General features: G+C 57.0%; 2 protein-coding genes across 25 annotated transcripts; both read left to right on the top strand.

Moving 5' to 3' along the window:
• Window positions 1-61: 61 nt before the first annotated feature.
• On the top strand, window positions 62-9,959 carry Adam15 (ADAM metallopeptidase domain 15). Of its 24 annotated transcripts, none has more exons than XM_023713683.1 (23): window positions 63-243; window positions 1,335-1,450; window positions 2,063-2,139; window positions 2,562-2,640; window positions 2,818-2,894; window positions 2,980-3,172; window positions 4,070-4,132; window positions 4,211-4,279; window positions 4,356-4,525; window positions 4,657-4,741; window positions 5,195-5,343; window positions 5,426-5,600; window positions 5,816-5,908; window positions 6,034-6,338; window positions 6,427-6,622; window positions 6,844-6,921; window positions 7,291-7,363; window positions 7,559-7,697; window positions 8,039-8,108; window positions 8,669-8,737; window positions 9,165-9,236; window positions 9,488-9,612; window positions 9,704-9,959. In XM_023713683.1, the coding sequence occupies exons 1-23, from the start codon at window positions 165-167 to the stop codon at window positions 9,744-9,746; spliced, it is 2,595 nt and encodes an 864-aa protein (XP_023569451.1). In that variant the 5' UTR covers window positions 63-164; the 3' UTR covers window positions 9,747-9,959. The 24 variants fall into 24 exon arrangements, 20 of the variants coding, with proteins under 20 accessions (XP_023569465.1, XP_023569463.1, XP_023569464.1 ...); XM_023713685.1 differs by having other exon boundaries at window positions 4,067-4,132; window positions 7,562-7,697; XM_023713684.1 differs by having other exon boundaries at window positions 4,067-4,132; window positions 8,672-8,737.
• A 1,257-nt stretch (window positions 9,960-11,216) lies between these two features.
• Efna4 (ephrin A4) lies at window positions 11,217-15,421 on the top strand. Its single transcript, XM_004629787.2, has 4 exons — window positions 11,217-11,407; window positions 13,369-13,664; window positions 13,962-14,030; window positions 14,735-15,421. The coding sequence occupies exons 1-4, from the start codon at window positions 11,295-11,297 to the stop codon at window positions 14,869-14,871; spliced, it is 615 nt and encodes a 204-aa protein (XP_004629844.1). The 5' UTR covers window positions 11,217-11,294; the 3' UTR covers window positions 14,872-15,421.
• The last annotated feature ends 6,760 nt before the right edge of the window (window positions 15,422-22,181 follow it).

Genomic DNA, 22,181 nt, shown 5'->3' with positions numbered 1-22,181 from the left:
CGGGGCCGCTGCGGGGGCGGAGCCGGGCTGGTGGCCGGGAGGGAGGGTGGGAGGAGCTTGGGGGCGGCGCGGTGCGGCGCGCATCTCGGAGCAGACCCGGCGGCAGCCGCTTCTGAGCGCGCCGGCCAGCACCTGCTGCCCCTCACTGCCCCGGCGCCGCTGCCATGCGGCTGGCCCTGCTCTGGGCCCTGGGGCTCCTAGGTGCGGGCAGCCCTCTGCCCTCCCGACCGCTCCCAAATACAGGTGAGTTTTCGACCGGGAGTGGGTGGAGGGCAAGCTGGTGAGAGGTGCAGGCAAGTGGGGGTGGGGGGTGGCAGGAGGTTTTGGGGTCGCGGAGAGCCCTGCGGAGTGAGGCCTGTCGGGTGTGCCGCCGCCCGGGCCTAGGAGGACTGGCCTGGCGATGGAGCGCAGGCGAAGAGGAGTGATGCTGGCGTCCCCCGCCGGTTGTCCTCCGATTGTCCCAGCACTTTCAAACTCGTGTGCCAGCCCCCCAAGGGCCTGTCAGCACCCCCACCCGCTTAGTACTGGAAAGAACACTCCCCCCAGCCCCCCAGGACTGACGTCTGCGCTCCTCTGGGCCTAGCAGATCGCTCCACCCGGTGCCAGGGCGCCACGGGCATGGCTGCGGGCTAGAGGGAAGAGGATTCTCTCCAGCCCATCATCCCGAAGCCAGGCGGCCAGGCACCCTTCAATCTGGTGCTGCTGTCTTCCACAGCCTAGCTGAACGGGCGGGCCTGGGAGGAGCCGGGAGAACGGAGCACCAGCCAGGAAGGAGGCTGGGACACCAGCTCCTCCTAGGAACTTTCACTTCCCGCTGCTGTCTTGGGCCGCTAGTGTCGCAGGCCGTGGGCCGGGGCTAGAACAGGCGGGGGTGGAGTGTCCGGAGCTGGGAGAGGCATGGGGGGGGGGCGCTGGGAGGAAGTGGAGGCTGTGGGGAGCGGGTGTGTCTGCCTGGGCATGAGGGGTGTTAGGGAGGTGGGAGTGTTTGCACTGCTCACCCAGAGATGGGCGTTCCCGGCATCTCAGACGTGAGGGAAAGGGAGGGCAATCAGGCACCCAGCCACAAGGCTTCTCCCAGGCCTAAGAGGGCAGAGGGCGTTACTAAAGGGGGGGCGGAGTAGGGTCCCTGGCAGAACCTGGAACTAGCCAGAGGGGGACAAGAAAGGGCTACAAGGGGAACTGCTTTTTCGGGGGACTGGTAGCTGGATGGAAAGCACACATTAGAGAGAAGCCTTCTCATTCTGGTGTTGTGCATTGAGTCAGTGTGCACAGCACTAGGCCAGCCACACCAGCCTGGTAAGGGCACCCTCAGCAGTCTCTTGGGGTGTCCTCAGACCCTACAGGTGGCAGCAAGGAGCAGAAGGCCAAACCAGAGACGGCCTTGCGCAGACCCTTGGAGCCTGAAGTCCTCCAAGAGCACCACCTGGTTACCCTACCAGAGATGCTTCAGGTGAGTCCCCGTCCTCAATGCCAAATAGGTCCACTCACTCTCATTAGCATAATCAGGCTCTCAGAGCCAAAGCTTGGCTGATGAGCCAACAAATGGACCTCATGATAGCAGGTCCATTCCAGGTCTGGCCACTTCTCCCTGCACTACCAGCACCTGGCTTCACTTACCTTCTTGCACACACACATCTGTGTGCCTCAGCCCCACCCAGCCCATCAATAGACACAGCAATCTGAGGCCAAACTTGCTTCTTTTTCCTTATATTTTGTTTTCTTGGTGAGGGGATTTGGAAAAGGTTAGGCCGTTCCTCAAACCCTCCCTGCCTCCATCTACAGCTGAGTCAGAGGAAGGGCTGGAGCCTGTGCTGGGTCTTCTATGATGCTTCCTCTCTGGGCAGGAAGCCGAGAAGGGGCGGCTCAGATACCTTCCTTGACCTCCCCATACAACCCCCCAGAACAATGCCCCAGGCCAGGCAGGGCTTCCTGACCCCTCCCTTGGGATCCCCCACCAATGACCTAATCACTGGTGCTCTCCTGAGGACCTGAGATTTTCTGGTTGAGCCAGTAGGGGTTGTGGGCAGAACTAGGGAGGTGACAAGCCTTCTGGTACCCACAGACAAGTTTACCTGAGGCCCTGAGGGTCAAATTGGAGCTGGATGGTGAGAGTCACATCCTGGAGCTGCTACAAGACAGGTGAGATGACAGGAAAAATGATAAGCACATGGCGAACAGCTCACACAGAATTTACTGTGCTCCAGGTTCAAAGCACGTGCACCCATGTAATCCCCATGACAAACCTGTAAGGTAGAAACCATATGTATTAGTGTCCTCATTTTACATATGATAAATCCAGGATCAGAGAGGTTAAATAACTTGCCTAGGGCCACACAGCTAAGGGTAAGTAAAAAAACCAAACAAAAACAGATGGAAACCCAGAAAGCCTAGCAAAGTCTGTGGGTCAGCCCCTTTGGTCTGCTGCTGCCTTGGATGCAATGGGGAGGTTGGGAGTATTACCTGGTCCCCAGTCTCCCCTCCGCTATCTCAGGCCTCAGCTTGTCACTGCTTTACTCTTTGTGCCAACTTGGACACTGCCTTCCTTTTTCTCCACTCCACAGGGATCTGGTCCCAGGCCACACAACTGCCGTGTGGTACCAGCCTGATGGTACTCGCGTGGTGAGCAAGGGACACACTCTGGTGAGTCAGGTCCTCTCATGCCCTGCTTCTGGCCTGCGCCAGGGAGGGGTGGACAACAAGTGGGACAGCCTTGGAGGAAGTGGGGAGACTCTGTGTCTTCACCAGCAAGCTGGGCTCCGGGGCCCAAGTGCTGCTCTTCTCCGAGCGTTGACACCATCCGTTGTTGCTCTACTGTAGGAGAACTGCTGCTACCAGGGGAGAGTACGTGGCCACGAGGGCTCCTGGGTCTCCGTCTGTACCTGTTCAGGGCTCAGGTATGGTATGTAGAGTCCATGACCACGGAGAGGGCTCAAAGATGTGGAGCTGAAATATACTCTCATTTCCTGTCTCTTTCCGCAGGGGCTTGATCGCCCTGTCTCCAGAGCGAAGCTATGCCCTGGAGCTGGGGCCTGGGGACCCTCAGGGGCCTCCTACTGTCTTCAAGATCCAAGATTTCCTCCTGCCAAATCACACCTGCTCCCTGAGCTGGCATGCGCCTATGCCCATTCCGGCTCCACCAGCACTCCCCCGGGGACAGGGACACATTCGTAGGGTAAGGAGTGATGGCAGGAGGGCTGGGTTTTGGTCGTCTACAGCACTGACCTGGCCTGCAGAGCACAGTTCACAGTGATCACAGCAAGCTGATGGAGGCTTTCCCCCAAGGCAGGCACTCTGCAAACACTGCTGCTTCACCCTCCCAGCAAGCCCTGGAAAGAGTTGTTGTCAGTAGCTGTATTACAAGTGAGGAAACTGGCTCATAGAGGTTAGGTGACTTGCCCAACGCCATGCTGTTAGTATGTGGCAAGTCCAGAATCCAACAGCAGATGTTCAAGTCCAATTCCTCATCTCCTTTATAATCCTATTTGCAGAGTGCCAATTTAGGGGTAGAAAATGCATAGCTACTAACCAGAAAGCAATTTCCTAATTTATAAAATAGCAGTAATAACAGTACTTTGGCTGGCATGGTGGTGCATGCTTATAATCCCAGCACTTGGGGGGAGGCTGAGGCAGGAGGATCACCATGAATTTGAGGCCAGCCTGGATTACAGAGTGAGTTCAATGCCAGCTTGAATTATATAGTGAAACCCTGTCTCAAAAAAACCAAAAGAAAACAAAACATACTACTTTACAGGACTGCTATGAAGAATAAATGAAACAAATATGTAAAGTGCTTAAAATTGTGTCTACCATATGGTTTTTGATAGAGTCACCTATTATTTTTAAAAATTTGGAAAATTTCTGAGTTTGGAATTGGAAGAGTGGGGACCTCCTCCCAGCTCTGGGTCCACTTTGGGAAGGTCCTGGGCCTTTCTAGCCCTCCATGCTTCCTCTGTAAAATGGGTTCATCACCCTCTCATGTCTAACCACGCAGGGAGGAGAGGCTACAGCCTGGGTGGCGCCGAGGCTTGGGCAGGTATGGCTGACACTCTCTCCTCCCTGTCCACAGCAGAAACGAGATGTGCTCACAGAAACCAAGATCATCGAGTTGGTGATCGTAGCTGACCATTCAGAGGTGAGCCACGGGCCCTGCAGTCCTGCCCTGCGCCGGACCCACTCTACCCCCTTTCACAATAGCTGTCTTGGCCTACAGGTCAGGAGGTTCCCTGACTTCCAGCACCTGCTGAACCGCACCCTGGAGGTAGCCTACCTGCTAGACACAGTGAGTGTGGGGCAGATGGGAGCCCCACAGCACCCTGCCTGGGGATACCCCTTTTCTGAGCCTCAGCTCTTCTCAGTTCTTCCAGCCCTTGAATGTGCGGGTGGCGCTAGTGGGCCTGGAGGCCTGGACCCAGCATGACCTGGTGGAGATAAGCTCAAACCCAGCTGTCACGCTAAAAAACTTCCTCCACTGGCGCCGCGCAGACTTGCTGCCTCGACTGCCCCATGACAGTGCCCAGCTGGTGACGTAAGGCCCTCAGGCTGGGGGTGGGGCTGGTTCTACCCTGTCTTGGCCACATTTATACTCCTTCAACTCTATCTCTGTCCTGAGGCCTGAGCACCGTGGCCCTGGGCCATGACCTTGCCTCCATTTCACAGCGATATTTCTTTCTCTGGGCCCATGGTGGGTATGGCCATTCAGAACTCCATCTGTTCCCCGGACTTCTCAGGAGGTGTAAACATGGTGAGTTATGTGTAGGTACCCCCCCATTCCCCACTCAGTTCCTCCCAAGTATAGAGCCATTTATTCACTGAAGCTCCCCACAAAGTTGGCCAGCTGCAAAATTGCAAATAGGGAAGGGCCTCTGCCTGTCAGGTAACCCTTCACTATGGCCATCTGGTGACAGTCTCCACAATTGTGGCTATTGAAGGCTTCCCAGGGGTGGGGTGTCCTGAGGTCCAAAAAACAGGCAGTCTCCAGGGGCCACATGATGGAAGGGGGACAGAGCTAGAAACCAGGTTTCCTGCCCTCCAGGCCTAAACCCTACTCCCACTCCAGAAGTGATAAAAAGGGAGGCAGTGTCCACTAGGTCCCCAAGGGCTCAGATGAGGAGAGAACCAAGCCATCGGGGTAGGCTGGGCCTTGTGATGGAGTCAGGCTGTAGCTGAGCCTGGGACACCCTCTCCTCCATGACAGGACCACTCTACCAGCGTCCTCGGAGTTGCTTCCTCAATAGCCCACGAGTTGGGCCACAGCCTGGGCCTGGGCCATAGTCCGCCTGGGAGCAGTTGCCCCTGCCCAGGCCCGGCCCCTGCCAAGAGCTGCATCATGGAGTCCTCCACAGAGTGAGTGACTGCAGGACAAAGAGGAGGAAGCGGGTGGGCCGGGAGGGGTCCTCAGCCTAACCTTCCTTGCCACCCTCCCCAGCTTCCTGCCAGGCCTGAACTTCAGCAACTGCAGCCGACAGGCCTTGGAGAAAGCCCTCCTTGCGGGAATGGGCAGCTGCCTCTTTGAAAGGCTGTCCGGCCCGCTGTCTTTGGACACTTCCTGTGGAAACATGTTTGTAGACCCCGGCGAGCAATGTGACTGTGGCTTCTCAGATGTGAGCCCCTCACTGCAGCCTTACCCACTTCTGCAGGCTCCCCAAGTCCCCTGAGTATCTCTCTGTCTGCAGGAACAGCACATGGATGGGGAGGCTCAAGCTCTGGCTTGCTGGGTGGCTTGGAGCAACCTCTTCTGGGTTTACTCTTCAGGTGGAGCTGGGAGCTCTCAGGCCCAGCCTCATTGATGTTGGCCTCTCGGTGCCCTTGCTCACAGGACTGCACCGATCCCTGCTGCGATCATGATACCTGCCAGCTGAGGCCAGGGGCACAATGTGCATCTGATGGACCTTGTTGTGAAAACTGCCAGGTGGGGACACACTTGACTGGCTGGCGGGAGCTCGCCTGTGGGGTGCCACAGTGAAAGGTCGTTCTGACCTATAGGCCTGGCTGAACTTGCCTAGTACCCACTCTGATGCTCACCCACCTCCACAGCTGCGCCCGGCTAGTTGGCAGTGCCGTCCTACCACAGGTGACTGTGACCTGCCTGAATTCTGCCGAGGAAACAGTTCCCAGTGCCCCCCTGATGTCAGCCTGGGGGACGGTGAGCCCTGTGCTGGTGGGCAGGCAGTGTGCATGCATGGCCGCTGTGCCTCCTATGCCCAGCAGTGCCAGCTGCTGTGGGGACCTGGGGCCCAGCCCGCCGCACCACTTTGCCTCCACACAGCCAACACGCGGGGCAATGCCTACGGAAGCTGTGGGCGCAGCCCCGATGGAAGCTACATGCCCTGTCCTCCTGGGTGAGTAAAAAGTATGGCTCCAACTCTGGGTTTTTGGGAGCCTTCGCTTCTCCCACCAACCCTCCTTGCCCTCCTTCCCACTCCCTAGAGATGCTATTTGTGGACAGCTCCAGTGCCAGGGAGAAAGGACCCAGCCTCTTCTGGGCTCAGTCCAAGATCTGCTCTGGGAGATCCTGGAAGCCAATGGGACACAGATCAATTGCAGCTGGGCGCACCTGGACCTGGGCAGTGATGTGGCCCAGCCCCTCCTGACTCTGCCTGGCACCACCTGCGGCCCTGGCCTGGTGAGCAGCCTGGATGGGGAAGGCCAGGTAGCAAGGGAAGCAGCGTCCAGGCCTTACTACGCACTGCGTAGAAGAAGCAGGCTCCACAGGAAGCTATGCCCCGATCACAGGCAGAGCAGCTTTATCTTTCCCATGAGCTCTGGAGGGCCGTGAGCTGTGGAGGCCCAGGCCCAGTCAGGTTCTGTGGAGAATGATCTGTGGCCCTCTCCTCCCTGTGACAGGTGTGCATCAGCCAGCAGTGCCAGCCTGTGGAACTCCTGGGAGCTCAGGAATGTCGACGCAAGTGCCATGGGCATGGGGTGAGAGCTGGTACCTCACTCAGAGACAGAATTAGGGGCTGTGGAGATGTCAGGCCTGTGGTCTACCCTTCACTTCTAAGCTGTGTGGTCCAGGCAGATTATTTACCTGCATGAGCTCAGTTTCCTCACCCATCAAATGGGTATAATAATAGCACCCACTCCCTCAGGTCTTCAAGAAGATTGCAGAAGCTCTGACCCCAGTGCCCCAAAAGGCCACTTGCGCGTATGTGTCAGTTTGATTTGATTTCCTCTGACACAGCTCTCTAGTCTGGCGCTCTCTGCCCATCAGCCCCAACATACTGTCCAGTCTTGCAGGAGGCAGGGACATATTCCCAGAGTACAGAGTCCTTCCACATCCTGTACCTCTAGGTCTGTGACAGCAACCAACAATGCCACTGCGAGGAGGGCTGGGCGCCCCCTGATTGCATCACCCAGCTCCGAGGTAGGGGGCTGGAGACTAGGTGGGCAAAGTGGCTTGTCCCTTACTCTCCTGTTTCCCGTTTGCATCTTCCTCACCCCTTCCTGACTCTGTGACCACCACCCCCATACCCCTTGACATTTTCTGAGTCTTCCCTTCACCCCCTGCATCCTGCTCCCTCCTCGGGGCAGGTTCCTTCAAACCTGGCCTCACCCACAGCAGCCAGCTCCCTGACCACAGGCCTGCTCCTCAGCCTCCTACTGTTGCTGGTCCTAGTGCTACTTGGTGCCAGCTACTGGTACCGTGCCCACCTGCACCAGCGATTCTGCCAGCTCAAAGGGTCCAGCTGCCAATACAGGTATAAGCATCATCTCCCTGCCATCATGTCCTTCAGCTGGGGACAGTTCCAAAGCCCACCTGGGCAGCTCCTTGGACCATACCCACACACCTCCCTTCCCTACATGTGTCCAGTGATGTTTCACCTCCCTGGTGGATCCCTGAGGGGAGGCTGGGGCGCTGGGGACATTTCCCTCAGGACCCCAGTGCAGTGCAGATTGGGACTTCTCCCTCAGGCTGGTCAACTTCTCCCCAACCTTCAATTGGCCTAAACCATACAGAGCTGCTCTCAAGGGCAGTGGAGGAGGGGCCCTGCAGGTCTCGGGCTGAGCTCTTGTCCACTTCGTTTTTCCTTATGCTCAGGGCAGCCCAGTCTGGTCCCTCAGAACAGCCAGGACCCCCTCAGAGGACCCAGCTGATGCTAAACACTAAGGTGAGTCCCAGATGCCAGAGGAAAGGGGCCCTGCCTTGCCTGACATCCAGCTTGGCCCCTAAAGTAAGGTGGGCATTGAAGGTTCTAAACTCAGAGAAAGCCTGGCATTGCCAGAGTCATCAGCAGAGGTACAGACTGCAGCCTGGAGCAGGGAGGGGCTGTCACCTAGAGGAGGCTCTGCTGAGCTCTTAGCTGCCAAGCTGGTGACTCGGAGAGGTGGGTCTATCCATGCCCCTTGCCATGACTGATGCAGGGGACAAGGGGGTCAAAAGGTCTTCACTGTGCCAGGACCTGACAAGGCCAGGTCACCATGTGTAGAAGGGCGGGTGAGTCCCCTGGCCTGAGCACTCGCTTTGATGACAGGAGTGTGTGTTGGGGTGGCCTGCACGCCTGCCTCACCACTTGTCACCCCCTGCATGCAGCTAGTTAATGCATGCCCTGCCCTCACTGCCCCTTGGGCCTTGGCCACCCCTGCCTGGCACCACTAACCCCTCTGTGCCCACGTCTGTGTCTCTGCTCCCCCTGCCCCTCTGTGCTGTCTGCTCCTCCTGCCCTCTCAGCAGGCTCTCAGCTTCCCGGCTCCCCCCTCCAGGCCGCTGCCACCTGACCCTGTGCCCAAGAGACTCCAGGTAAATCTGGTCTGGGCCCTTCCCTAGCCTAGGACAGGGGGGAGGCTTGGTGCCCAACTGCATTCTCGCCCCTGCTCCCTGCCAGTGGTAATCGTCATTAGGTGAACCGGGGTGCCCCCCAGCCTTCTGACAGCCCCAGAAGCAGCAAAGGGTGAGCCTCCTTCCTTGGTCTCTGCCACCACCTGGTGGCCAGAGGCGGGACTGCAGCCTGCCAGGTGGTTCTCTGTTGAACCACATCTTCCCCCCAGGAGGCATCTTCTGGCATGCACCTTGGCCCTGTATGCATGCCCTCATTCTCCTGCCTTGCTGGCTGACTTTTGTCTCTTGCCTAGCTGACTCTGCGTTCTACCCCAACTCCTCCGGGGAACCTCTGCATGCCCACGGCCCCTGGCTGTGCTCTCATGTCACTGCCCCTCTCTCTGTCCAGGCTGAGCTGGCTGATCGACCCAATCCCCCCACCCGCCCTCTGCCCGCCGACCCTGTGGTGAGGCGCCCGAAGGTAACAGTGCGGGAGAGAAGGGCATGGCCTCTCTTCCCCACGTAGGGCTTTGGTGCTGGTGGCCGTGGCGAGATGTCCCCTCTGTGCCTGAGAGCACATATCCTGGTGGCGCCTGTAATGGTGTGGTGACAGGTTTGTTTGGAGACCAGGGTGAGCTGTGACGCTGCCCCTAAGCTGGTGTTCCCCAGCACCAGGACATGGGGGTGGGCACCATAATGGCTCCCCAAACTGGCTCCTGCCTTCTCTCTCAGTCTCAGGGTCCTGCCAAGCCCCCGCCCCCACGGAAGCCACTCCCTGTAGACCCCCAGGGTCGGTGTCCCTTGGGTGACCTGCCTGGCTCTGGATCAGGAATCATTCCCTTGGTGGTCCCTTCTCGGTAGGTGAGGAAGGCGACCGGGGGTGGACAATGGGGCCAGTGATTTGGAGAACGGAGCCTTATGACACTTTTCCCGGCTTCTTGACTCCAGGCCAGCGCCACCTCCCCCAGCAGCGTCCTCCCTCTACCTCTGACCCCAGCGAAGGTTCTGCTGCCTCCAGCTCGGGCTTAGGACTTAAAGAAGCCAAGTCCTCCAGGATGATGGAAGCAGCTCAAGCCTGAACTCCATCAGGGTGTCAAACGACAAAATGGGAGACTCCCCCATTCCCCTCCCCACGCCCTGGCTTGAGTAGAGGCTGGGACTGGGCGGGGCCGGTGGAGGCTGCAATAAATGTGAGATCTTGAGAGCTCGCTGATTGCCTGTTTTTCTGCGGCGGGAAGCCCGGTCGCCCTTGCTGTGGTTTCAGGTACGGCCGCCAGGGGGCGCTGCCTCCACAGAACAGGGCGAAACAGGGACAGCCCGAGTCCCTGAGTGGGTCAGCTAGTACTTGTCCGGGGATGCTTGTGGCTCGTTCCCGTCCAGGCTGGAATGACTGTTTGTGCAGTCCTGAACTACCGAGAACTGTTCGCGCCTTGCCAGTCCTGGTTTCTAAATTCTCGCCCCCAACGCTGGCCATCACCCAGGGACCCAGGGACAGCTATCAGCAAAGCGGCCAGGCTGTCAGACTCGCTTCCCCACCCTCTGACCAGTGGCTGGGAAAAGTAGATCTAACTGGTGTTCCCAGAGCCCGGGAGCCGGGGCGGAGTGGGGCGCGGCTCTCTGGATCCCAAGGCCAAGCACCTGACTCCTCACCCTCCCCACCCCCACCTGAGGGCGCAGAACAAAGGTGCTTTGTACCAGCCCCAGCCACCTCCTCACTTGGTCGTTGGGGCTGGGGCCGCGTAGGCCCCTTCCCAGATCCAAGTGGCAAAGGCTAGGTGCCAGCCTCAAGGCAGGCACCTGCGAGTCAGCTAAGGCTCCTTAGGCGCAAGGGTGACCTGGAAGGTTATTCTTCCTTCAAACTATTCCCTAGATATGCAAAGAAAAGGGGCAATCTATGTAGGCTGCTCCACATGCGTCGTGGAACTTCACTCGAGCCTCAGTTTCCCTGTTTTTATTTATTTAGAGACAGAGTAGCCCTATGTAGCTCAAGGAGGCCTCGAACTCATGGGGATCCTCTTACCTCAGCCTCCTGAGTGCTGAGATTACAAGTGTGCACCACCGCGCCCAAATCTCCCAATTTGAAAATCTCCTTTTTTTTTTGAGACGGTGTTCCGTGTCTTACCTAGACTGGTGTTGAACTTGTTCAGCTCCAGCCCCACAAGTAGTTAGCACCACCTTCCCCCTGAACTTCTAACACGGTCTTTCTACCTTTTAGTAATGCGGATTCGAAAGTTGTTACAAGACCTACTCCCTCAAAAACGTCCGTGGAATGAGTCCCTGCGCCCACCCCCTCGCAGTGTGCTGTGGCTTGGGTGAACCTGACGCTGGAGGCGGCGCCCCAAGGGTTAACAGAGTTGGCTCTGAGTGGAAAGGCGGAGGCGCGTTTTCATTGGTGGAAAGTTATCCAGGGGGTGTGGTCAGGGAGTGTCCGCACCCCACCCCCTTTCCGCAACCTCCCCCCTCCACTTTGTACCTTTCTCGCCCGGCTGCGAAGCGGGCCGGGACCCGCCAGGCCAGACCGGACCGGACCCCAGGGGCGATGCGGCTGCTGCCCCTGCTGCGGACTGTCCTCTTGGCCGCGCTCCTCGGGTCCCCTCTGCGGGGGGCCTCCAGCCTCCGCCACCCGATCTACTGGAACTCCAGTAACCCCAGGTAGCCGAGCCGAACCGAGAGAGCGCCGAGCCCGGCCCACGTTCCAGGTTGTGCGCGCGCTCGCCACTCGCTCTCTGCGCGGCGCCGCCTTAGCCCGGCCGCGCGCCGGGGCTCCTTTGTTTGAGCCGGCGGGGGGAGGGGGATGAGAGGGGGAGGGGCGAGGCCCGCCCTTGGTCTCCCCCCGCCCGCACGTGTTGGGGGGCAGGCGGGGGACCCCCCTGGCCTGAGGGTGGTCCGTGGAGCTTCGGGCTTCTGCCCGCCCTCCGGGCTCCGCCCCTTCGCCACTTTTTGGGGATCCCCAGCCTTGAGCCGGCTGGAGATACCAGACTGACTGGGGGCAGAGGAGGGGGCTTTGCGTTGCAGAAGAGCGTGGGTTGCTGTCCTGCTCACCGGGCCTCCCCAAGGCGTTTTCTGTCCAGATCTCATTCGGTATCTGCTTACATCTCACTCTTTATGGCCCTTCTATTTCTATCCCGTCTCAGCCCTGCCCTTCCAAGCTGAATCACTTCTGGGCAAGTCGCTTGACCTCCCTAACCTCAGTTATGTCATCTGCAAAATGGGCTAATAATACCTAGCACCCTGGGAAGTCAGGCAGGCCAACTGAGGTCATGTATGTGAAAAGAGATGCAAGCCTTACAGATAGCAAGGGTTCTTTCACTCCTGAACTGCCTGCCTTTGAACCTTGGTATTTTTTGCTGTTTCCATCCTCCTCCCCAGTTCTCCCTGCCTCTCTGCCTTCCCATCTGTTTTCCTTTCTGATTTTCTACTTCAATCTGTGACTCTGCTCATTTGTTCACTAATATTCAAGAAACACATCTTGTGTGCCAGGACCTGTGCCGGGTTGCTGGGACCAATGAAGTAAGCAGACCCCAGTCCTTCCCGCAGAGAGGATGGCCCCCAAGAGGCCAGGCCTCAAGAGGCCAGGTGTGAGGGACTCGTTGGCCCCAACTCCAGTGATGAGTGTTATTGTTGTGCTCAGACTGATTCCTCTACCTGTGTTCCAGACCAGTGCTTCTGAGTCATTCTAGGACCTGTAAACGTCAGGCTTCTCACCCTGAGGATACTCACTGAGGGGCCATGGATGATTGCTGCGATTGCTTCTATCGGGGCGAGATCTGGTGGAAGGAAGGCTTACCCTGCGTTCTAGGAGCTCCAACATCTTCCTGGATAGAGAATCAGGACTCCTCAGGCAGGTGGTCCAGTGACCACCCACTGAGGGACACCCCAGGCCTCTCGTTAATCAGGCTTCCTGAGCTGCACTGTGTGTGCACTGCAGAGGGGGCATCTGGTACTGTGGTGGCTGCCCTGGCCCATTATTTCCCATCTATAACCGGCAGCACCCCGGGATAATGAAGGGCTCCCAAGAAAGCTGGAGACCCCAGAGTGTGCAGAGAGCTTCTCTCCATGCTTGGCACTTCTTGATTCTCGGGGAGAGCAAGAGGGCAAGTCAAGAGAAAGAGACAGAGAGAGCTCGCAGTACCCACTGCTGACTTCTCTTTTCCCAAGGCATTCCCAGCACCACCAACTGGGTCTTGGACTGGTCCTGAGGGTCCTATTCAGTCTGTAACTGCTCTGCAGGCTCCCGTCTGTCCTCTGCTCCTCTGGCCCTTGCCTTTGCACATCCATCCACCCAACAGTTACAGAGCACAGGTTCTATACCAGGGTGAGAAGGGCTGGGGGCAGTCACAGCCTGGAAGGTCAGGAGTGGTGACAGCCGTGTCTGTTATCAGCAAGCCATGTGATATGGACACTAAGGCCCCAGTGGCTCTGGACCTGTGAGGTGATCATCAGACTGCTGTGTGAACTCTGTCTCAGGGGCAGGCAGTTGGAACTCAGAGCTGCTCTGTTCTCAGTGGGCAGGAGGGAGGCCAGCAGGAGCTCTGCAGAGTTGGGCCCCTGACCCCCAGACCCCAGGGAGCTCGGCCATAAACCCCTCAACCTATGACACCTTGTACCTGCAGGTTGCTTCGAGGAGACGCTGTGGTGGAGCTGGGCCTCAACGATTACCTAGATATCTTCTGCCCACACTATGAAAGTCCAGGACCCCCTGAGGGCCCTGAGACCTTTGCTTTATATATGGTGGACTGGTCAGGCTACCAGGCCTGCCAGGCAGAGGGGGCAAATGCCTTCCAGCGCTGGAAATGCTCCATGCCCTTTGCCCCCTTTGGCCCTGTTCGATTCTCAGAGAAGATTCAGCGCTTCACGCCATTCTCACTGGGCTTTGAGTTCTTGCCTGGAGAGACTTACTACTATATCTGTGAGTGAAGGGGTACACTGTGTGCCTCTTGGGGAAGGCATCAGAGGCTGAGGAAAGGCTGGGCAGGAACGGGCCCTTGGAGCCCAGGCAGGGGCTGGCCAGGGTAGAGAGACAGAGGAGGTAGGCAGGGGATAGGGAGATGAGGGCATGGGTGCGCCTGATACCTGACTGTGGCCCCAAAGTAAGGAAAAGCCGTCTGGGCCTGGAGAGAAGCGAAGCTGGGAGGGTCTGGAACTCTTGGGGGCTTACAAAGGGGTGACTCCCCATGCTAACTTCTTTTTCCCAATTTCTCACCAGCTGTGCCTACCCCGGAGAGTTCTGGTCAGTGCCTGAGGCTCCAGGTGTCTGTCTGCTGCAAGGAGAGCAGTAAGTGGGAGGGGTTGTGTGTGTGTTGGGGGGGCAGACAGGAGCCACCCTCTGGGCAGCCTGAGGCCCTGGGAAAGGAGGGGAGCAATGGGGAGGAACCAGAGCATAGGGCTTTGAAGTGTTCAGGTGGAGCTTCAAGTTGTGGATTTTCCTTCCCCACTTAGTCTCATGATAGGCTCCACTGCACCCCATTTGAAGCTGGGCCCAGAGAAAGGGGTCTAGAGAGGCAAGGTCCTTGAAGGCTTTAGCAGGACTTGTCTGTAGTGGAGGAGACTTCAAATTGAGAGTATGCCAGGTGTGCTGGCACATGCCTGTAATCCCAGCACTCGGGAGGCTGAGGCAGGATTGCTGTGAGTTCAAGGCCAACCTGAACTGCAGAATGAGACCCTGTCTTTAAAAAAAGGGGAGGGTCCAGGGAGATGGCTCAGTAGAATAAGCGTTTCCCTGGCAAGCACAAGGGCCTGAGTTCAATCCCCAGTCCCACAAAAAAAAAAAAAAAAGGAAAGAAAGAAATTGAGGCGACTGTTGATAGTCTCTGTTTTTGGGGAGACTGGGAAGTTGAAGCTTAGGAAGTTGATCATAGGAAGGCAGTGGCTGGTCTGGGAGACCCAGAAGCAGGAGACTCGGGTGCACTATTAATGGGAAGGACAGGAAGGACTGCGGAAGAGTTGGGGGACCCAGCAGTGCTCACCTTCACCTCACAGGGTCCGAATCAGCACATCCTGTTGGGAGTCCTGGAGAGAGTGGCACATCTGGGTGGCGAGGGGGACACGCTCCTAGCCCCCTCTGTCTCTTGGTACTGCTGCTGCTCCCAATCCTGCGTCTCCTGCGAGTTCTGTGAACAAGGCAGACCCTCCTGCGGCCCCAAGGAGCTGCAGCTCTCCAACACCCCCTGGAGGACAGGTCCCTGCTACCTGCACAGGGCTACCCAGCCAGGCAGGCCAGATGGAGCGCTGATGGGAGTTGGAGGGTCTGAGCGACCCCTGCAGGTACCTGCCCCCATCGCAGGCTGAAGAGGAACTGTGAGGGAGCTGCAGACTGTCCTGGGTACCCAAGCAGAGGCAGGACAGACGGGGCTTTGTCAGCTGCTCAGATGGTCTCACCCCAACCCCAGGAAGACTGGGATTTGGTGGAAGTGGATCAGATCCTTGAGCCACCAGGGACCAAGGCTGAAGATGTAGGAACAGGTGGATTGCTGGCTCAGGGCAAAGGCGAAGCCCTGCCACCTTGCCCAGGGTCCTCTTCCCAAGGGTAGCACCTTGCCTGCCCCAGGGAGTCACTCACTTGTCTTCTATGAAGACGGACTTGCCATGAGGTTGCATTTCATGCCAGTTTGTATTTTTATAAGAGTTTGGACCAAACCTTCAATAAACCACCCTTCTCTGTGTTGCCCTCCCTGGCCTACTGACTGCCCTCACATCCCTTGCCCAAGACACCAGGACTCCCTGCAGCCTGTGCTTCCAGCTTGGCTTGGCCTGACCTCCATGCCAGCTGTGCCCAGGCCACCCATGCCAGGCCTCAGTGGGCACCCCTCTGGGCAGTGCAGAGTGGGTGCCAGGAGCAGCTGTGGAGCTTGGCACCCTCTCCCACCTCCTTGGCTTCCTGTGCTGAGGAGGGGCAGATGTTCCTGACAGCCCACCCGCCTGGGGCACTGCCCAAGCCCTGGCAGCACCTAGCAGGGTGCTGAGGCAAAAGCAAGGGGTAGCAAAAACACACCACCTGGGTTTCAGAAGGCCTGGGTGCCCCCCTTCCTCACGGGCACTCTGGGCGATGCCTGGACTAGAACTGGGAAGGTGGGGTCAGATCAAAGCCGCCTTCCCCAGCGGCCTCTTTGTTCTTAGCTTTTATAAGGAGGAGGGGGTGGGGCTGAGAAGGGAGCGCCCCCCCCCCCCAGCTCTCGGCCAGACACTGCCCTCTTCACACCTCTGCTTGGCAGAGGCTATGATAGTCCCGAGCCCAATTGGGTCCCTCATTCTGAATTGTGGCCAGGGTGGAGCCAGGAGAAGCAGCGCCCCTTCCCCTGCAGCTGTGCCCTACCCCGCAGCCTCTGCTGGCAAGGTGCCGGCCCGCCTGGCACTGAGCCAGCGATCGATAGGTGGATGTCGTGCTGATTAGCTCGGCCTGGCTGCGGCAGTGTGAGGCAGCGTGTGAATACGGAGGGGAGGAGGGCACGAGGGTCCAGAAACCGAAGAGCACGGGGATGCTGGAGACTGCGAGATCACCCCAATCCCTTTGCACACGCACCTAGGTCAGACTCGGTCCCTCTGTGGAAGGGGCAGGGCCTGCTCCCCTACCACCAACGTCCTCCCACTTGAGCTGTCACCGGTTGAAACCACGGCTCTGGCTGAGGCTCGGAGTGGCGGGCAAAGACTCGCTCAATCTCTTCGTCCACATGAGGCCACTTTGAGAAAATGCCGCGTCTGGAAGCCGGGCGCCTACAGATTTGTATGTTAGAGCCCTCATTCCAAACCTAAATCTATAGCGGGGCCAGAGGCTGGGGCGCGGGATGAAGTCGGCTCCAAAGGAGGAACTACAAGCTGGATCTTCTGGTCCAGGGTTCAAGTTCCGTTGAATCCATCGTCCAGGAGGCTGTCTGTATGTTGCCATGGAAACCGACTCTACTGCTACCTCCGCCCATCACCAGAGAAACCATTAGCGAGGCAGGCATAGGAGGGGGCCGGAGGGTGACCAGCCCCTGCTCCGGCTTCGGGACTGCCGGGGTCTCGCTCTGCTCCCAGCTGCGTCAGACACCACCCCATTTGCGGACCCAGTTGGGTGCGCTCGTTCCCGAGCCGGGCCCGCACGCAGATCCGTCTCTGATAAGAACGCATGTGCGAGGGACGCGAGCGTAGGGCCTCTGCGCCGAGCCACGCGCCCTCGCTCTCGGTTAGACGCTCATGGTGGATGCAGGTTCTGTAAGCCCTCGCCCGCCGCCCACCCCCTTGCAGGTGCGAGGGCCGAGACCTGGGCGTGCCCGGAGCTGAGCAGGAGTCACCAACTCCAGCCCTCCCCACCGCAGGCCTCATGCCGAGCCGGCCTTCCTACATTCCCAGGCCTCGGCGCTGGTGACTATCGGCCTGGAGCGTACCCCCACCGGGACCGAGGACTGAGGACCGAGTCCGCTCCGTGGGCTCAGACGCTTGAAGGGGGTTGGGCGGCCTTCCGGGCTCCGGGCCCTACCTACAAGTCCCCCAGGCGTGTTCTGGGGCGCGGTTCCAGGAGGATAGGCAGGCCTGCAAGTTTTGGGGCGTCACCGAACTCCCCTAAACTCGGCAGTAGCAGCTGCGGCGCTGGGCGGCTGAGGGTGGGGCCCTTACTGTGCTGGGCCTGTTCCGGTCTCTCCCAGAAACATGCGAAAATTCCACTCATCTTTACCTCGCCCTACCTCCCTGGCCTGAGCCCGAGTCTCTGCGACCCAGATCTCTCTCCACCCTTTTGGGGGTTTTCAAATCGCTCGATTGCGGAACTGGGGATTGAACTCAGGTCCTTACAACTTGCCAGAAAAGCGCTTATTCCACTGAGCCATCTCCCCAGCCCAATCGTTCGATTTTTTTTTTTTTTTTTTTTTCCCTGAGATAAACTTGGGATTTGGTCTTTTTCCGTGAGTCTATCCTTTTTTCCTTTTTCACCTTCATTAGTTTTTTATTCACTCATTCAGAGCACTGAGAGTTCCTCAAACGCCCTTCCTTCAGTAAGGCCCTCTAGCTGGGGTCATGGGGGATCCCCGCCGTTGACGCAATTGAAAAGGGTGCACAGTGGCTTCAAAGAGCCAATAGAATCTTGGGGCCTGGGGCATGAGGTCATCAGCAGTAGTGGTCATTGGCTTAGGTCTGGAAATGAAGAGGGGTCACCATAGCAACCGGTGGCGCGTCCATCCGGAGCAATGATGGTAGGTAACTCTTGGGCTTTCTGTGGTAGCGTAGGTGGGTGACTGGGATGGGGTGAGAAAGCTGGGTGAAGCTCAGATTTCCAGGTCCTGCGGCCGGAGCCCAGCCACGCTCTTATCTTTTCAAAGTTTTTTTCTTACTCAAAGTAGTGGTCAACAGAAAGGTTAGGAGGAGCACTGGCAAGTGTGTTGGGGTCCTACTGTACAGTAGGTCCTGCTCTTGCCACTAAGAATGTCAATTCTGAAATCCTTGAGATCATCTGCATATCGTCTGCATCTCATTTGTATTCTCTTCATTTAAGGTCAAATTGGCAGACGTCTCCACATCCCCAGCCCTGTCGCTTGTCTGTATCTGGAATTCATCCCTTCTGACCCTCTAATCTGTTCTTCAGTTGTCCAACTCCACACCCCCCCCCTTCCATTCTTCTATGTCTCCTAGGGTGGGAGGGGCAAAGCCTAGCTAAAGGAGAAAGGATAAGGAGGCTGCCTCTCCCTCTGGATGTTTGGTGACAGATGGGGAGTGCTGGTCTGTACTGCCTGGAGACTGAATTGGCAAGGCAAGTGGAAGGGGGAGGTGCCCGGCTGGGTTGAGGGTCTCCAGGGCCAAATCACCCACATGCCTGGTGGGGTGCTGGAACCAGGAATGCCTGGTTCCAGTAAGATGCAGGCCTGCCCACCTGTCTGGTGCCCTGCAGCTTCCTTCCTCCAAATAAAGACTAATGAGGTATCATTAACCCTTACCTTGCCTGCTGGCCCTCAGGTGGAACTCAAATTCATGGACTCACACTGAGGGAGGAGGGGAAAGGAGAGTCCTTGAGGAACACAGATAGTGAGGTCAGGGCCCTTACAGACAAGAAGGCAGGGCTGGAGGCTTTGTACAAGGCATCGGTTATGCTCTGTGGGCTCCTAGGGGATACTAGGAATGGATGTTCACTGTCTGTATGTATTGTTCCATTGATTCACAATTATTTATTGAGCATCCCACCTATTTCCACTAACTAAATATCAGGCTGCATGCTGGTTGATACACACTTGCATAAGACAAGATCCCCTCCCTTAAGAAATCTTCAGAGACATACTGGGCAATGAATAATTATAATGCCAAGTGCAAATGTTCATATCGAGTTACATACAAAATACTATGGGAACACAGGGAAATGGGCCCATCAGAGAAGGGTTTAATATTTTTTGCTTTGTAAAGTCTTTTTTCATAAAGTCTTTTTGACACAGGGTCTTGCTACATAGTTCAGGCTGAGCTTCAGTTCACTTTGTAGCCCATGATGGTCTCAAATGCGCAGTGACCCTCCTGCCTCTGCTTCCGAGTGCTAGGGTTACAAGTGTGTACCACTGCACCCGGCAAGGGTTTGATTTTGAAGGACAAAGTTTATGACAGGTAGGGCTGGGGAGATAGCTCAGTAGAATAAGTGCTTGCCTGGCAAGCGCAGGGTCCTGATTTCAATCCCCAGTAGCAGAAAAAAAAAAAAAAAAAAAAAAAGTTTATGACAGGTAAGAGATATGTACCTTCCTTTTGGGTATTTGACACAGTGTGGGTCCTTGTTTAGAAGTGTTTTTAGGACTTCTGGTGTCTGCCCTGGCAAAGCTATGTGTTTTATATCTGTGTGCACATGTGTGCCTCTGTGTGTGTGTGTGTGTGTGTGTGTGTGTGTGTGTGTGTGAAAGAGAGAGAGAGAGAGAGAGAGAGAGAGAGAGAGAGAGAGAGAGAGATGCTGTCTGGAATCCCTTCTCCTGAACACATATTGTGGTTTATTACAGATCAATGTTGCTGTGAAGCTTTTGTGCAGATTGGCCTGAACCTGCCCAGCCCAGGGGAGGGGAAGTGGAAAGTGATGTTGGCTCCCTGGGAAGGAGTGGGCAGGCATCTTCGAAGCTAGGGGCCCAGGCCCTTGGCTCCCAGGTGGCAGCAGCCTGGTGAAAGAAGGCAAAGGACTAGGCCCCAGGCATGGTAGGGGTGCCCAGTCAGTAGGCCCCTCTATCCCTGACCCCCAGAGGAAACAGGGATGTGGGTGCCTACAACCATCACTCCCCACCAAGATCCCAGACCCCCTCCCCCAGCTAAACCCTCTTCTGTCTGTGGAGGAGCAGGCTGGCTCAGACCTGTTTGCTGGCTCTCTCCTGCAGGAAGGATCCTTTCCAGGGGACACACAGGGCTGCGGAATGCTGGGGCCAACTGGGAAGCTGCCAGATGCTCCGCCCTGGTCCTATGAGGTTCACTCCAGCCTAGGTTCTCCCCACCCACACTGGGATGCCACTTTTCTGGGCTTTGCCCAGGCATAACTATCTTTGCCAGGGAAGTCCTTAGCCCTGAGCGGAGGGCAGAGGCCAGGGCTCTGGCAGTGAAGGAGGTATGAAGTGGGATGGGGGGTATAACACTGCTCAGATACCTCTGTTCCATCTTTGTCCACACAGAAAAATCTCCACGAAGGTCTGTATCTAGGGAGAGCTTTAGAAATTTACGAAAAGGCTCTGGGATCTGAGGAAGATGTCAAGGACCCTTTATAGCCTCAAGGAAGGGGACTTGTATCTTGTCTTTTGTTTTGTTGAGACAGGGTCTTGCTATGTAGTTCAGGCTGGTTTTGAACTCACTATGTAGCCCAGGCTGGCCTCGAACTCATGGTAATCCTCCTGTCTCAACCTCTCAAATGCTGGGATTACAGGTGTGGGCCATCACCCAGAGCAGGATCTTTTTAAAAGATAAATTTCCCCTTTCCTCTCAGTCCATCTAATCTTTTCCTGCTCTCCAAACCCTGGTCAGCCCTCTCTCTGTCAGTGTTGGAACCAGTTACAGAAGGGACTTGGACTTGTCTCTGGCCAGTGCTTGAGAGATAATCTCCTAATGATGATGATCCTGAACAGGGCATTCATCAGCCAGCTCTTGGGCCCGAAACCCTGCCTGAGGTGCTCCCCACACATTGTGGGTTTCTTTCCTCAGTGCTGGGGATGGAATCCAGGGCCTCACAAGTGCAAAGCACTCTACCACTGAGCTACATCTTCAGACACTGTAGAGCTTACTCCTCGCAACAATGCACTCCTCAAGGAGGTGGGGTACTGTTATCCCCAAGCACAGGTGAGGAGGCAAAGAAGTTAGTGAAGAAAATTCAGTGAGGGCTGGGGACATGGCTCAGTGGAATAAGTGCTTTCCTGGCAAGCACAAGGGCCTGAGTTCAATCCCTGGTTCCGCCAAAAAAAAAAAAAAAAGTATTTAATGAGTGGTGGCACTGTAGCTCCAGCCCAAGCCTGTGCTGTGAAGCTGTACTGCCTCCCTCGCAGCTTTTCTCTGAGCCAGTTCAGAGGACTCCCATACTCCTCCAGGTCCCTTGCTTGCTGGATTCCATAGAGGAATCAGGGCAGGGCTCGGATCCTACTTACTTTTTTTTTTTTTTTTTAAATATATTCTGCTGTTTATTTATTTTTAGCATTTATTTATTGTGTGTGTGTGTGTGTGTGTGTGTGTGTGTGGCCAGCTCAGCCCACCAGGGGGCGGGGCTGGCTGGCATGTGGTGCTGGGGGATTGAACCGCGGTCCCTGTGCTCTGCTAAGCCTGCTCTAAGTAGGTGCTTTAGACCACTGAGCCATCTCTCCAGCCCGGATCCTACTTACTATACCCTGGCTTCTCCTGCCAAGCCCCACAACCTAGTCACGTGTGTCCTGGACCATTCTTCACTACACTGCACCCCCTGCATCGTCATGTGTGTGGTTCAGCATCAGCTCAGGGAGGTCAGTGCACCACAGAGCAAAGCGGACACCCCTGGAAGCCGGAAGGCACATGCATTGCCCTCTCTGTTGGTACCCAGATTCCCATGTTAGGAGGGCACCAAGGGCCTGCCTGGGCTGGGGCACACACATGGGCCCTGTGTGAGGTGCAGAACCTGTGAATATTTCATGTCTAGAGCTGGCAGTTGCCTCTCCTGCTCACACAAGGCCTGATCTTCCATCTCACAGGCTCCTTGTTTATTTGTTTAATGAATAATTTATCCATGGCCCCTTCTTCCCTTCTAGCCTCCCCCTCCCCCAGGCCCTAGCCTCCGTGATTTATTGAACACAGCTCAGCTTTGTGGTTGCCACCCGCTGTCCCAGGAGCCCCCTTGGGCCACACAGCCTGAGAGCTCCCTCTGCCCCAGTCCTGCTCAGCTCCCTGTCCCCTTGGGCCCTGGAGAGGGGCAAGTGAGCTCCCAGGGGGCCTGAGCTCAGCACTCCCAGAGCTATCATGGCAGCCAGCGCTCTGTAAGCTCGGGGCAGGGCCTGCC

The sequence above is a fragment of the Octodon degus genome, unplaced genomic scaffold, assembly GCF_000260255.1.
Source record: "Octodon degus isolate 3935 unplaced genomic scaffold, OctDeg1.0 scaffold00032, whole genome shotgun sequence".
NCBI lineage: Eukaryota > Metazoa > Chordata > Mammalia > Rodentia > Octodontidae > Octodon > Octodon degus.
Note: the sequence above shows the minus strand (reverse complement) of the source record. Positions and strands in the feature narration are given on the sequence as shown.